Genomic DNA, 14,278 nt, shown 5'->3' with positions numbered 1-14,278 from the left:
CTGGTGGGTTAGAGCGGGGGGGGGGGTGAGAGCCAGGACTCCTGGGTTCTCTCCCCAGCTCTGGGAGGGGAGTGGGGGCTGGTGGTTAGAACCAGGGATGGTGGAACCCAGGCCCCGGCTTTTCCCAGTTGACGCTGTTGGTTAAGGGTCTGGGGCCAGATCCCTGGCTAATGGCCGCTGGCCCTGCTCCACTGAGATCCCAACCCCTAACCCCGCTGCCCCCCCATCCGGCAGGGTTCCCGCCCCCCCCAGCCGGCAGGGTTCCCGCCAGGCGGGGTTTTCCAGCGTCGCGTCCCAGATTCCTATTTTCCGCAAGGGAAGTGGGGTTTGCCCAGGGGAATCAGATCGTCCGGGTTCCAGGAAAGGCCGCCCAGGCCCGACAGCCGTGGGGTGGGGGCGGGGGGTGCTGCGCAGGGGCAGGGATGGGGCGGAGCACCACTGCGGGGTGTAAAGCCCTTGGGAAACCCCCCACAGGGTAATTCTCTGCTGGGGATTCCCTGTTTCTGATTTCTCCCCCCCCCACCACCACCACCACTGCCGGGAATCCCAGCCCCCTAGCCCAGGGGGGCAGGCAGGTTCCCTGCTGGTGTGAGGCTGATCGTTACATGCCAAGAGCCACGGCCCAAACCTGCAGCAAGATGCAGCCAGCTCTGGGGTGGGGCATGTCCCCCAGCAGCCCCCCCGAGACCCCAGCCCCCGCACCGTGTCTCTCTCCTCCACTTTCAGGGTCTGAAGCGGCCCTGGCAGAGGGATGCAGCCAGCTCTGGGGTGGGGCATGTCAGGCAAAGCGCAGCTCTTTGCAGAGATCCCCCCACCCCCCGTCCTTGGGGCAAAAGAGGCCCCAGCGCCCTTTGCCCAGGCTCTGATGCTATGGGCTCTGCTCCCCTCCCGAGTTTTATGGCAGGGCAGCAGGAGCCGCTGATAAGGCCAGAGCCAGCGGCAATCGCCAGCCCAGGAACAGCTTCGAGCAGGGACCACAGCAAGGGAAGGGCAGTAAAAGGAACGTGACCAACCCCCACTCCTCCCCCGGGGGCAGCCTCTGTCCTGCCCAGTACACCCCACTCCCCTCCCCTCCCCGAGCCCCAGAACCCAGGAGTCCTGGCTCCCAGCCCCTGCTCTAACCACTAGCCCCCACTCCCCTCCCAGAGCTGGGGAGAGAACCCAGGAGTCCTGGCTCCCAGCCCCTGCTCTAACCACTAGCCCCCACTCCCCTCCCAGAGCTGGGGAGAGAACCCAGGAGTCCTGGCTCCCAGCCCCTGCTCTAACCACTAGCCCCCCTCCCCAAGCCAGGACAGAACAGAACCCAGGAGTCCTGGCTCCCAGCCCCTGCTCTAACCACTAGCCCCCCTCCCCAAGCCAGGACAGAACAGAACCCAGGAGTCCTGGCTCCCAGCCCCTGCTCTAACCACTAGCCCCCCTTTCTTCCCAAAGCTGGGAGAGAACCCGGGAGTCCTGGCTCCCAGCCCCTGCTCTAACCACTAGCCCCCCTCCCCAAGCCAGGACAGAACAGAACCCAGGAATCCTGGCTCCCAGCCCCTGCTCTAACCACTAGCCCCCCTTTCTTCCCAAAGCTGGGAGAGAACCCGGGAGTCCTGGCTCCCAGCCCCTGCTCTAACCACTAGCCCCCCTCCCCAAGCCAGGACAGAACAGAACCCAGGAGTCCTGGCTCCCAGCCCCTGCTCTAATCACTAGCCCCCCTCCCCAAGCCAGGACAGAACAGAACCCAGGAGTCCTGGCTCCCAGCCCCTGCTCTAATCACTAGCCCCCCTCCCGAAGCCAGGACAGAACAGAACCCAGGAGTCCTGGCTCCCAGCCCCTGCTCTAACCACTAGACCCCACTCCCCTCGGGGCTGCTGGCAGTAGGTGGGGACTGACTGTCGTGGTCCCCTGGAGCCCCGATACAGAGGTCAGTGTCTCCCCATCAGGGAACCCCGGCAGGCTGGCTGCAGCTGGCTGGTCCCGCTCAGCCTGGTGTCTCCCTGGCCGCGGGCTCATGGGAACAGAAGTGAACTGAGAGAGGCATCTGGCCGTGGTGAGACGGGAGGGGGAACTGGGAGCCAGGACTCCTGGGTTCTCTCCCTTCCTGGCCCTCAAGTCACTGGCTCCCTCCCCCCCAGAGCACAAGAGCTGTTCCCCCCCCCCCCCCCCGCCCAGCCCGGGGCACTGCCCTCCCTTCCTGCTCGAACTGCTCACCCACCCTGGGCAAACACGGGCGGCTGGTTATCGGGGACCTGCCGGTTCTCACCTTCAGGGCCTTCCCCAGGGGAGGGGCAGCAGGTGGTGCCGAGAGCCCCGGCCCCTCCAGCTCTTTGCAAACCTTGGGCCTGAGCCAGCACCCGCCTGCCTAGGGCAGCAGCGGTTCCCCCGCCCAGAGCACAAGCAGCCCTCTGCCCCTTCCGCCGGGAGTCCACTTCCAGCCCTACGCCAGCCTGCCAGCCCAGCTCGGCCCAGTCCCTGCATCTCCCTGGGCCTGAGGTCTGCACCGGGGAGCTCCCTGGGCATCTGCACCAAGCGCTGCGCGACGGGGCCCCGATCTCGGCCGGGGTCTGGCGGCGCCCGGCCCGACGGGGCCCTGAGATCTCCCTGGGTCTGTGCAGCGCCCAGTCCCGAGCCCCTGAACTGAGCTGGGTCGAGGCTGTGCCCAGCGTCATGGGGGCACTAGGCTCGGGGGGGCTGTACGCCCCCCTTCAAAGCACTGATCGACCCCCCCATTGCTCAGCTCCACCACACACACACAGTGGCTCCCGGGGGAGCTCCCACAGCGTTTGCACCAGGGAAAGAAACTTTATTGGTTCAAAACATTTAAAAAAAAAGAAAGAACAGATGGACGGACCCCTGGCTTTGCCCACGGTTATCACAACAGCAGCTGACAACTCCCGCCCCACACCCCCCCCCACTGGGATCAGAAACCAGCAGCCCTGGGGCAGAGCTCGGGGCAGTTCTGGGGGTAAGGGGCAGTTCAGCAGCACACCCCCTGCTCCCCCCTCCAGCTTTTGCTAACACCCCTCCCCCCACCCTGGGGCCAACTGGACCATGCTGCTGGGGGGGGGACAGATCTCAGCCCCCTCTCCACACAGGGCAGCCAGGTTTCTGCACCCCCAAAGGGGATAAAATCGCCCATTTGCCCTTTGCCGGCTGCCTGCAGAGCCCTCAGCCCCTCACCCCACTCCCAGTGGGAGGGCACAGGACGCCCAAGGGCACGGCTGGCACGGAAGGGGTTAAGGCCTTGGGAGGGGGTGAAGGGGATTTGTCATGGGGTTCTCATGCCATGGGGTGGGAGGGGACCCTGGGCAAATCCCCCGTTCGGCCAGGGATATTTTTATACTAGTGCAAACATAGCAGCGGGTGGGGGAGAGCCCCGAGCGGGCGCAGCCCCCCAGAGACCGGCCCCCTCGGCCTGCCACACCCGCAGGAAGCTCCGGTCCGCGGCTGCAGCTGGTTCTGACCCCGCCTAGAGACTGCGAGGGGGAGGGAGAGTCCGGCTGAGCCCCCCACCGTACGCCCCCCCCCCATGCCCCATCCAGTCCCCTCCGCAAAGTGCCCAGCGAGGGGGAGGGTTTAAACCCAGCCGTGGGGCCGGGCCGGTTTGGGGGCGCTGGTTCTGCCCCTCCCCAGTCCAGCGGGGAGATCCTCCTGCAGCGGTTCCCTCCGTGCCCCACACACACCAAAATCCTCTGCAAAAGGGGCTGTGTTGGGGGGGCTTCTGCCCCACCCTCAGCCGAGGCAGACTGTCCTGCAGGGAGGCAGCTGGAGGGATGAGATTCTGGCTCCCCCCACAGCGGGGAACCAGCCCCTGCTCTGAATTTGGACCCCTTTGGGGGGGGCCAGGCAGACCGGCAGCCCAGGAGCACAACCCACATGGGCCAGGGTGGGGGTGTCCGGAGCCCGGCACCGCCACCCGCAGGGCCTGGGGCCTGTCTCCATCCCGCCGGCAAACACCCGGAGGCTCTTGAATCCACACCTGGATCGAGTTGTCTGTTCTCAGCCCAGCCCCCCACGCTGCAGAGCGTCCTTCAGCCCCCAGGTGGAGGGTGCCCCGTGGGACACTGAGGGGGGGGGGGGGGCGCCGGCTACCGCACACAGACGTACTTCTTCCACCAGGCCTTGGAGAGCGTCCGCACCTTGCTGGCCGTGCTGCGCGCCCGGCGGCCCCGGGCCTCGGCGTGCCGCAGCCCCGCCAGGATGGCCGTGTCGAACACCTCCTTGAGGTTCTGCTGGGTCAGCGCCGAGCACTCCACGTAGCCCACGGCCCCCACTTTCTGGGCCAGCGCCCGGGCCGCCGGCTCGGCCACCGGCTTCTCCCGGCGCCGGGCTAGCTGAATGAGCACCTGGACGTCCTGGCGCAGGTCGCACTGGGTGCCCACCAGCAGCAGGGGGGCAGCGGGGCAGAGCCGGCACAGCTCCGGCACCCACTTCTCCCCCACGTTCTGGAAGGAGGCGGGGGCCACCACGCTGAAGCAGAGGAGGAAGACGTCTGCCTTGGTGTAGCAGAGCCGCCGCAGCGTGTCAAACTCGTCCTGGGGGGAAGGGGAGGGAGAGCCCGCAGTGAGTGCCTCCAGCCACCCTCAGCTGTGGGGCGGGGGGGTTGTCCCGGTGTCCCTGATGCGGGGGCTGGGGCCCAGGGAGAGAACCAACTTCCTCAGGGCCGCACCAGGAGTCAGAGGTGGATCTGGAAATAGAACCCAGGTGTCCTGGCTCCCAGCCCCCCTGCTCTACCCACTAGACCCCACTCCCCTCCCAGAGCAGGGACAGAGCCCCAGTGCACAGGGGGCCGCAGGGCGGAGCTCGGCAGGTTTGCTCCCTTCCCCGGCACCTCCCGGGCTGACGTGCTCAGACGTGCCGGGGGTTTGAACAGCTGCTGGGAAAAGGTTAAAGGGAGCTCCCAGCTGGACTCTTACCTGCCCCGCCGTGTCACAGAGATGCAGCCTCACGGGGGCGCTGTCCACCTGCACCACGGCTGCAAGGGGAAGAGACCGTTACCCCTGTAGCCAGATGCTCCCCCCTCCCCCAGGGACATTGCGCTTCTCAAAAGCAGGTCAGTGGCAGAGCTGGCAGAAACCCCCCTCCTCCTCTAACCGCTATCCCCCCCCCCCTGCTTCCACTGCTGGGACACAACCCAAGAGTCCTGGCTCCCAGCCTCCCCTGCTCTAACCACTAGACCACACTCCCCTCCTAGAGCTCGGGAGAGAACCCAGGAGTCCTGGCTCCCAGCCTCCCCTGCTCTAACCACTAGACCACACTCCCCCCCCTAGAGCTGGGGAGAGAACCCAGGAGACCTGGCTCCCAGCCCCCCCCTGCTCTAACCACTAGACCCCACTCCCCTCCCAGAGCTGGGGAGAGAACCCAGGAGTCCTGGCTCCCAGCCCCCCCCTGCTCTAACCACTAGACCCCCCTTCCCTCCCACAGCTGGGAGAGAACCCAGGAGTCCTGGCTCCCAGACCCCTGACACTGGTCTCCAGGGGGAGTATAACGGGGGGTCCCCATTCAGGGCAGTGAGACGGGCAGAGCACTGAGGGGATGTGGGGGGAAGGACCGAGCGCTCCAGGGAGTCCCGGGGGCCTGGCAGGGGGAGCGCGGCGGGAGAAGGGGTCCCCGCGGGACCTACCCGAGAAGCGGTCCAGCGCCGTGGGCACGTAGCGCGCCGGGTACCCGTTGGCGCTGTAGCTGACCGCCAGGCTGGTCTTGCCCACGGCGCCGTCCCCCAGCAGGACGCACTGGAGCTCCAGCCCGGGCGGGGGCCGGTGCGGGGGCACCGGGGGCGCAGGCGGGTACCCGGGCAGCAGCTCCTGGGGGGGCATGGTCCGAACAGGGCCGGGCCCCTTGCGGGAAGTGGGCGGAGGCGGGAGCCGCGGGGGGTCTCCAGAACCGGCTGCGCCCCCGTGCGCCCTGCGCTCCAAGCCGCTGCGCCCTGCCCCGCGCGGGGGTTTATACCCCGGCTTATTTCCATAGCCCCGCCCCCAGGGGGAGGAGACTAGTCGGGGGGACACGCCCTGCATGCTGGAGGAGGTGGGACAAAAGAAGGGGGGAGGAAAATGGGCTAAAGGGGGGTCCCTGCCCAGACCTTGGGAATCCAGCTCCCCCTGCCCAGGCACTCCAGGGACCCTGGCTGAGCTGGGCACATGCCGGGCACCTGGTGGGGTCTGGGCCCCGTGTCTCAGCCTGAGCCCTGATACTCCCCCCCCCCATGGCTCTGGGGCCCAAGCCCCAATACTCCCCACCCCTCCCCCCTGGGTGTGGGGCCTGCCCCACCTGACTGATTCCGGAGTGTGAGACCATTTGTCAATGCTGCCCGGCCCTGAGGCACAGGGGGGCTGCTCCCCAGCCCGGGGACACCCTCCACCCTGTTGCACGTTAATAGAAAATGGTTCCTCTCTGCCGAGGAGCAGGGGGGGGGGTCTGTGCCAAGCCCCCCTCCCCCGTGAGTTTGGGACACAGCCGCAGTGTGTCTATGGGGGCTTCACGCCTCCTCCATGCACCAGGAGCAAAACCAGGAAGAAGCCGGCCGCGTGTGCAGAGAGCGGCACCTGTTATTGGGAACAGGATCTGGTGCCGGCGCGATTCCAGGGCCGGGTCAAAAGGGCTCCAGGCAGGGCCCTGGCTTCAGAGAGCTGCTTATCGGCTCTGCAGGTCCCACAACCAACCCGACAACCAGCTGCCAGAGAGCTCCAGAGACGGGGGGTAGGTCTCAGCCTCCAGGGGACCACTTAAGGGTGGGGGCCCTAGCTGCTACCGTCATACACACAATAAATCTACAACTCCCCCCCCCCCTTTTTTTTGGATGCCTTCCAGATTTTGCAAGGTGAGACCCATGCGCTGGCGCACCCAAAGCCCCATCAGCCCGGGGGCAGAGGAAAGGCACCAGCTGAAGGGAAACCCCCCACCTTTTCCCCCAGTTCTCCAGGCTGCTCTTAGCCCACGTGCCAAGACCCGAAGTGGGGACCTGCCGGCTTTGCTGCAGGTGGCGCAGACCTGAAAGGTCGCAGGGACGTTTGCTAAGCCCCCAAGCCCCCCCGGGTTGACAGCCGCTGGGCCCAGGACCAGGGCAGCCCAAGGGAGACCCCCACGTGCCCCCTGCCATGAGCTAGAAGGGACCCTGCCTCCAGGTCTCCTTCAGGCATGGCCTCTGCTGAACCTGCCAGGTAACCCAGCCTCTCCAGGGCCCCGGGGGGGGGGGGCACTCTCTTTTCTGCTTTCTCTTCGAGCAGGCAGGTGATAAAGGAGCTGCACTCTGTCCCACAGCCCCACCCCAGAGAATCCGAAATCCTCCCCAGCCACGCCCAGCCCTTGCTGCGGAGGGGGGGCACGGCGCGCGGCACGGGCAGGGCAGCAGAGAATCTGGGGCAGGGTGGATGAAGGAGATTTCTATTTCCAGCCCGCTGCTCCGGGGGGACGGCTCTGCAGCAGGGGCTCTGCAGCAGCCCCCGGATCCGAGGGGGGAAGCAACAGGGGACAGGAACGTTCCCAAGTGCCCCCACCCCTGCTGGACCCTGGGTGGAGCGGGGAGAACCTCCCCTTCACCCCTGGGGCTACCCCCACCCAAGCCAGAAGGGACTCACTTTTCACACCAGTCAGGTGGACAGCTGCAGCCCCCCGGAGACCCGCTGCTCCTGCTTCCTCCCCAGGGAAAGACAGGGCCAGCACGTTTGCTGCAGGGGGGCTTTATTTAGGATTGGCCCAGGCAGGGGGTGGGGAGGGTGAAGCTACAGGGGGCTGCCCCAGGACCAGAAGCCCCAGTGCAAAGGTGGGGGGGACGGGGGGGGGAGTATTGCTACAGCAAAGGGAAGTCACGCCTGACCCCGGGGACTGGAACAGTAGCACAGCCTGGGCCAAGCACTAAGTCACGGGCCCAGGTGGGTGTGCCGGGAGCCGGAGCGCTGGCAGCTGGGCCCGAGGCAGGACTCACTGGCAGGAGAAATCCCATTGCTGGAAGGGAAGAGAGTAGAGGGATCAGACATGGGCAAATGGGGGAGACAAGCTGAGGGGGGGGTCCTAGACTGGGGGGGCTGGGAGGCAGGACTCTGGGGAACGGGGACTAGTGGTTAGAGCTGGAGGGCCAGGACTCCTGGGTTCTATCCCCAGATCTGCCACCCCGCAGTCTCTCCTCCCGTCTCGGTGCCCTAGGCATGGAGCGAAGATGCCAGCCACCCCAGGGCCAGGCGCTCTGCATGCTGTGGTCTCTGGGTGGTGGCAGCCCCCCTGCGGTGTGGGGAGCCCTCCCCCCCAGCAATACTTGGGTGCCCACGTGCTGCGGCTCGGCTACTCACATCGGTTTTGACCTCCACCTTCCCCGGCTTGAGGTACTGGTTCTCCTGGACTACGCTGCTGGGGAAGAAGCCCAGGCGGGCGGGGTGCTCCCCGTAATAATCCCCCTGCACCTGCGGGGAGGAGATTGGGGGGGGCTTAACCTGGGGTGCCAAGACCCCTGACATCAGTCCTCCCCCACAGAGCTGCAGCCTGGGTGGGGCAACCCCCCCCCCCCTTGCCCATGGGGCCCTCCCAGGACCTGAGACCCAGCAAATGTCACACAGGAGCCCACCAGGCTGAGATGGGATCTGGTGCTGGGGGGCTGGCACTGGTGATTTGGGATTGCGGGGGTCAGGCCCAGCCCTCTGCGTGGCCCTGGGTCCCACTCCACCAGGGGCATGATGCCGGGATGGGGGCTGATGCCCCAGCAGAGCCCAGGGAAACCCCCCGCCCGCCTCCAGCCACTCACGCTGCCGCCCCAGAACAGTCGCCCGCGGCCCTTCAGCTTGGAGAAGACGTAGACGACCTGCCCGCGCTGGATGGGGACGAAGCGGCAGTCGGGGGCGATGTAATCCTGCACAGCCACCGCAATGGAGATCGGATCTGGGGGGGGTGGGCGACAGAGCGGGGGGGGGAGGGGTCATTCCCTGGGCCCGGGCCCTGCACCTCCACCAGCACCCCCCGCCCCCCCCAAGCATGGCCCTGCCCTATCCCACCGCCACACCATGGCCCTCAACCCCCATGCTGCCCTGTGCCACCAGCCAGGCCCCCCAGCACCACCCCACATGCAGCCCCTCGTGCTCCCCCCCCCCCACACACACACACACTTACGGCTGCAGTCGGCGTCCGCACACAGCTTCTTCTCGGCCAGCCTGCCCAGCCGCCGGCCCCCCTGCACCAGCCCCAGCAGGGCGCCCAGCAGAGCGGCCCGGGCCCAGAGCCGGGTGGTAGCCATGGTGGGCGAAATGCAGCCGCCCCGGGCTCAGACTGCCCCCACAGGGAGGGCAGCGCGGCCCGCCCCAGCTGTGTTTCTAGTCACCGCCCTGAGCCCTTTTCGGAGATCCCGGAGCAGCCACCCCATTGGGCAGAGCAGGTGCCGATTCCTCCGGCAGGGGGCCCCTTGCCCCCATGGCGGTGCCGAGCCTTGGCTGGCACTAGGGGGCGCCCTTTCCTGAGTGAAGGCTGAGCCCCGCAGCTGCACTGGGGGGCCGTTCTGCCAATGGGGGACCCCGCGGCTGTCAGGGGGCCATGCTACCAGGAGCAGGTACCAGGTTTTGGATAGAACGTCGCCCCTGCGTCCTGACCATTCCCGCTCCCCCAGCCCTCGGGGATGCACGTCCCAGACACCAGCCGGGGCAAAGCCCTTCTCTAGCCTCGGGGCCGGTTGCCTCCGACCGCGTACTGCTGGTGCTGCTTCAGTCCAACCCAGAGGTGGCTGCATGTCCACAACAGACCAGCAGTCTTCACGCCAGGCCGCGCAGAGAGCGCGAGAGGAGGGGAGACAGAATCCCATCCCCCGGCAGAGGGGCACGGCCAAGTCACCAGCTCCGAATTCTCTGCCCCCTTCCGCTCCGCTTTTTAAAATCATCCAGTGCCACAAACTCAAGGCGGGAGCGAGGGCGAGCGGGGCCGGCTGCTGACGCAGGGGCCGGCTCTCGGGTAACATACTGGGCCCATTGTCCCAAGGCTCACTACAGCGGAGGCCCACAGAGGGGTAGGACCCTGCCAAGAAGCTGCACTGTCAAAGCTCCCCCCCACCCCCAGCCCTGTGTGGGAGGGGGAGGCCCCTGAAGCCCCCCTCACTTCAGAAGCTCCTTGTGGCAGCAGTGGGATCCCACTTTGAGGCAGATGGCACCAGGTCACTACGTGGCACAAGTACTAGCTCGTGCCAGCGCCAGTTTCCTGTGCTCTGTGACTCAACACATCAGACCCCCCCCCCCCCCGCCAAGAGCCGGGGATGAGTCCCACCCACGGGGGGCTGCTAGGAAGCCTCGGACCCCCAGCAACTGCAGGGCTTCTCTCAGGCAGCCGGGGGGGGAACAGACTAGCTCTGAACCCAATGGAGGAGGTAGGCAGTCACCTCGGGGGGGGGACCTCCATAGTCAAACCCCAGCCCCTGGTGATGCCTCTTCCGCACTGGGCGCCTGACCCCTCCCAGGCACCCGCTTCACCCTGTTCTCTCCCAGCATGCGATGCTCCACGCAGCCGTGCATCCTCGCATCTCTAGGCTCCGTGTTAAAGGCAGCAGGGACAAGCTGCTCGGACCAGACAAGCCCCCCCCAAAGCCTTCTGGGATAGTGGTGGGGTAAGCCCAGAATTCACCAATTTCACAATCACTGGGCTGGGAGTAATTCCCTTCAGCTCCCGCCCCTGCCTGGGGGCTTGGCTCAGAGCCATCTCTCAGGACACAGGCTCAGACTCCCACGCAGAGAATCCGGCGGGTCGATTTCACCCCACCCCACCGGGAAGCCAAGCGAGGAACAGGCCAGTCGCGGCAAAGGGGGGGTCACAAAGGAGCTTTTATTACAGAACAGAGAGCGCCAGGTGCAATGTCTGAGCAGCAGACTCTGGGTACAATGCTTCAGGAGGGTAGTAGCCGCCCCCACCCCCTGTACCAACCATCCCGCCACGAACCAGCTCCAGGCTTGTCGCAGACGCAGAGATCACCAGCTGGGGGCGCTCCAGAGTCACTTACCCACTCTGAGCAGCAAGGCAGCATGGCGTGCAGGGGGGACACTTCCACACCGTCAGTTCCAAGGCTCAGGGGAATGGGGGTGTTTGGGGCTGGTAATCCGGCTGGCCCTGAGGGCAGACTTACCTTCCAGGGAACTGATAAAAAACAGGGGGGGCCTGGTTCAGAACAGACTAACGGGGGAGTGGGGAGGGGCAGTTCTGGGCTTGGGGAGAAGGGGGGGGCGCTTCACTTCTTGGCAAAGGAAATCTTCATGGCATTGCTCTGTGTGATCTTGAAGCCCTGGAGGGCGTCGCGGGCGGCTCCAGCCTGCACCTCGTTATCGAACTCCACAAAAGCGATGTCGTGCCGCCCGGGCACCAGGCGCACCTCCTTGAACCCCGGGAACCTGGGAGGGCAGGACCTGGCTGTTAGAGGGGACAGGCCCCCAGATCACTAGCACCCACCCCCGCTCCGCTGGCCTCGCAAGCGCCATGCTCCCTTGGACCGCCCACTTCCACCCCCTGCCCTGGGACCGTCCGCCCAGGACCGTCTGCCCCCCACTCGGCCCTCCCAGCTCCCTCAGGCCCCACACTCACTGATTGAAGAGCATGGACAGCATCAGCTCGTTGGTCTCCTCTGGCAGGTTGGTGAGGAAGAGGATGTGATTGGGTGGGTTCTCTGAGAGCTGCGAGGGGGAGAGAGAGGGGTCAGGCTGGGAGCCCAGACACGGCGAGCGCCGCCTGGAGGGGAGGGCCGGGCCGAGACCCCTGCAGGGCAGCTCCAGCCAGACGCACGCAGCAGAGGCAGTGCCCAGGCCAGGCCACCCTCCCCGCAGAGGAGTCCCCTGGGACTCAGCATCTCGGCTGAGGCGAGCACCGAGCCAGCGGGGAGGACTTACCCCCACACAAGCTCACGAGTGCTCTTCCGCTCCCCACTGGAGCCAGTACCGTGGAGGGGAAAGGCCTGGTTACCCCAAGCCCCACCCCCAGAGGGAGGTTTGCCCCACACGGCTGAGTCCGCTCTGGAAAGGAGCTGGAGCCAGGCCAAGCTCTGTCATACTCACCTGCTGGGTAGGCGGCATCTGGCCAGGCATCATCTGCTGAGGGGGCATGGCCCCTGGCGCGAGTCCTCCCGGAGTCATGCCGGGTGGGGGGATCATACCCGGAGGGGGCATGTACGGAGGCTGGCCGGCCATGTGGTGCATCATGCGGGGGGCCTGGTTCATCGGCGGCATTCCCTACAGGGGAGAGAGAGCCCAGCTTCACAGCACGATCCTGGGCGCTGCCCTGCCCCGGAGCCTTCGGGGGCTGCCTGGGCACAGCCCTGGCATCCGCATCAGAGTCCGCACTGGCCGCGGAGCCTGGTATTCCCAGACGCTAACCACAGCCGGCTGGGGCCAGACTCAGCCCGACTCCTGAGAGCCGCCCGAGACAGACCATGCCGGCTGCGCTGGGAAAGGCTCCCTCAGGCCCCGAGCGCCGGCTGCCAACCGGCCCCTGCCCTGCGTGAGACGCTGCGCACGTTACTCACGGGGACAGCGCCTTGCACTGCGGCTGCCACCGGCGCTGCTGCTCCAGGCATCTGTTTCTTGACCACGGGCGTCTCCGGGCCTTTGGGCTTCCTCTTCTCCCGCTTGCGGTCCCGCTCCACGTAGGTGCCTTTCATTTTCGAGATGATGTCGGAGTCCGACTTGGCGTACTGGATCCTCTAGGGGCGGAGAGAGCTCGTCAGGGGGAGCACGGCCAAGCAGCCGCTCGGGCAGTGCCAACGGCACCCGCCAGACGGCCGCCCCCAGCACTCACCATCGGCTTGTCGTAGAAGGGGAACCCCTGCATGGACCTCAAGGCGTTCGTGGCGCTGCTGATCTCCTTGAAGATGACAAAGGCTTGTCCCCTCATCTTCAGGCTCCGGGACACCAGGATATCCAGGATCTGGCCGAACTGGGAGAAGATGGCGTAGAGGGATTTCTTCAGCTCTAGGGGAGAGAACTGGAGCGTTAGGTACACGATCAGACAGACACGGAGCTGGACGCCGGCCTCAGACAGAGGCTCTCACCCCCCGCGTCAGTCGCTTTTATCCCTCCTCAGCACCCAGTCCTCCTCAGCCAGACAGCAACAGGCGAGCAGGAGCGGGGCTGGGAGAGCGAGTCCTCCAGACACCCCCCGGCCTCCCCCCAAAGCGCTGGGCTCCGGTGCCAGCCCCTTAGCCCAGCCACCCACATGGCCAGCTCCAGGCGAGAACTCCCCCGGGAGCTCGCTCACCATCCTTCTTGATCTTCTCATTGAGGTTGTTAATGTAGATGGTGTGATTGGGGCGGGTTTCCGGGACGGCCATCGCCCTCGGCACTTCGCAACAGCGGGGTCTGCGGAGAAGAGACGAGAGGCGGTAAATCGAGGCGAGCGCACAAGGGGGAAACCGGCTGCCGGCTCCCAAGACCACAGCAGCCACGTGACCCGGGGGGGTCTCGCAGCCTCAGACGATCCCCACCCAGCGGGTGCTGCCGGGGCGAGGGCGAGACCAGTGCGAGGAGCTGGAGGCAGCGATCCCAGCAGCGCAGGACTGGGGTTAATCCCACCCCGGAGCGCCGCCTCCGGCCAAGCCAGACGCCATGTTCGGGGGAGACAGCTTGGGGTGGGGGGCTGGGGCCAAGACCTGGCGGGGGGGGGGGGGGAGGGAAGCAGCCTGGGGTCTCGGGCCCCTCCCCCACCACCAGGGGACCCCCCCAGGCCGGTCCCTGGGGGCTACCAGCACCCCAGCTCCTGCCACGGCCTGGCCAGGCGCCCCCCCAGGCGGGGGAGAACGGGCCCCCTCCCCACCCCCAGGGGAGCCCTCGAGGGGCGCCAGGCCCCGCCCCCAGGGACACCGCCCCGCCCCCAGTGGGGGAGGGGGATACAGGCTGCAGCCCTGAACCGGAAGTGGGGCTCAGGGGGCGGGGCCCGGATAAGCCCCGCCCCCCCGGACGGCTCCGGTGGCTGCGGCCCCGCCGCCCCCCCCCCGAGCCCGGCCATACTGGGTCACACAGGCCGGGCGCTGCCCCCCGGCCCGATCCCCCCCGGCCCCGCGGCCCGATGGCGCCGCCCCGCCGCGGCCCCTCACCGATGGAGTCCGCAGGCCCAGGCCTCGCAGCGCCGCCCGCCGCCACAGGAGCCCGCCGAGAGACAACCCCGCCCACTCTCCGCGCGGGCCAATCACGACGAAGCAGCCTCGGACTTATGAGCCTATAAAAGGACGCCTCGCCGGCGCCGGCCAATGAAAGGCCTACGGCCGCGTGTGTGGCAGGCCAATCAAAGCAGTGCCAGGGCCTGCACAATGACCAATCAGGAGGCGGTTCTTCAGCGTTACCCCGCCCCCCTCAGGCAA

The 14,278-nt window shown here is 67.0% G+C and overlaps 2 protein-coding genes and 1 pseudogene across 2 annotated transcripts; all 3 read right to left on the bottom strand.

Annotated features, from left to right (window-relative positions):
* Nucleotides 1–2,764: 2,764 nt before the first annotated feature.
* On the bottom strand, nucleotides 2,765–6,180 carry LOC101932325 (rho-related GTP-binding protein RhoU-like; annotated as a pseudogene).
* Nucleotides 6,181–7,642: 1,462 nt separating this feature from the next.
* On the bottom strand, nucleotides 7,643–10,595 carry MIA (MIA SH3 domain containing). Its single transcript, XM_005314177.4, has 4 exons — nucleotides 9,076–10,595; nucleotides 8,714–8,847; nucleotides 8,265–8,375; nucleotides 7,643–7,923 (listed from the first exon to the last, which is right to left on the bottom strand). The coding sequence occupies exons 1-4, from the start codon at nucleotides 9,197–9,199 to the stop codon at nucleotides 7,900–7,902; spliced, it is 393 nt and encodes a 130-aa protein (XP_005314234.1). The 5' UTR covers nucleotides 9,200–10,595; the 3' UTR covers nucleotides 7,643–7,899.
* A 150-nt stretch (nucleotides 10,596–10,745) lies between these two features.
* On the bottom strand, nucleotides 10,746–14,166 carry SNRPA (small nuclear ribonucleoprotein polypeptide A). Its single transcript, XM_008177631.4, has 7 exons — nucleotides 14,015–14,166; nucleotides 13,180–13,280; nucleotides 12,721–12,893; nucleotides 12,449–12,625; nucleotides 11,982–12,155; nucleotides 11,515–11,603; nucleotides 10,746–11,324 (listed from the first exon to the last, which is right to left on the bottom strand). The coding sequence occupies exons 2-7, from the start codon at nucleotides 13,250–13,252 to the stop codon at nucleotides 11,165–11,167; spliced, it is 846 nt and encodes a 281-aa protein (XP_008175853.2). The 5' UTR covers nucleotides 13,253–13,280; nucleotides 14,015–14,166; the 3' UTR covers nucleotides 10,746–11,164.
* Between the last annotated feature and the right edge of the window lie 112 nt (nucleotides 14,167–14,278).

The sequence above is a fragment of the Chrysemys picta genome, chromosome 17 (assembly GCF_011386835.1).
Source record: "Chrysemys picta bellii isolate R12L10 chromosome 17, ASM1138683v2, whole genome shotgun sequence".
NCBI classification, from domain to species: Eukaryota; Metazoa; Chordata; order Testudines; family Emydidae; genus Chrysemys; species Chrysemys picta.
Note: the sequence above shows the minus strand (reverse complement) of the source record. Positions and strands in the feature narration are given on the sequence as shown.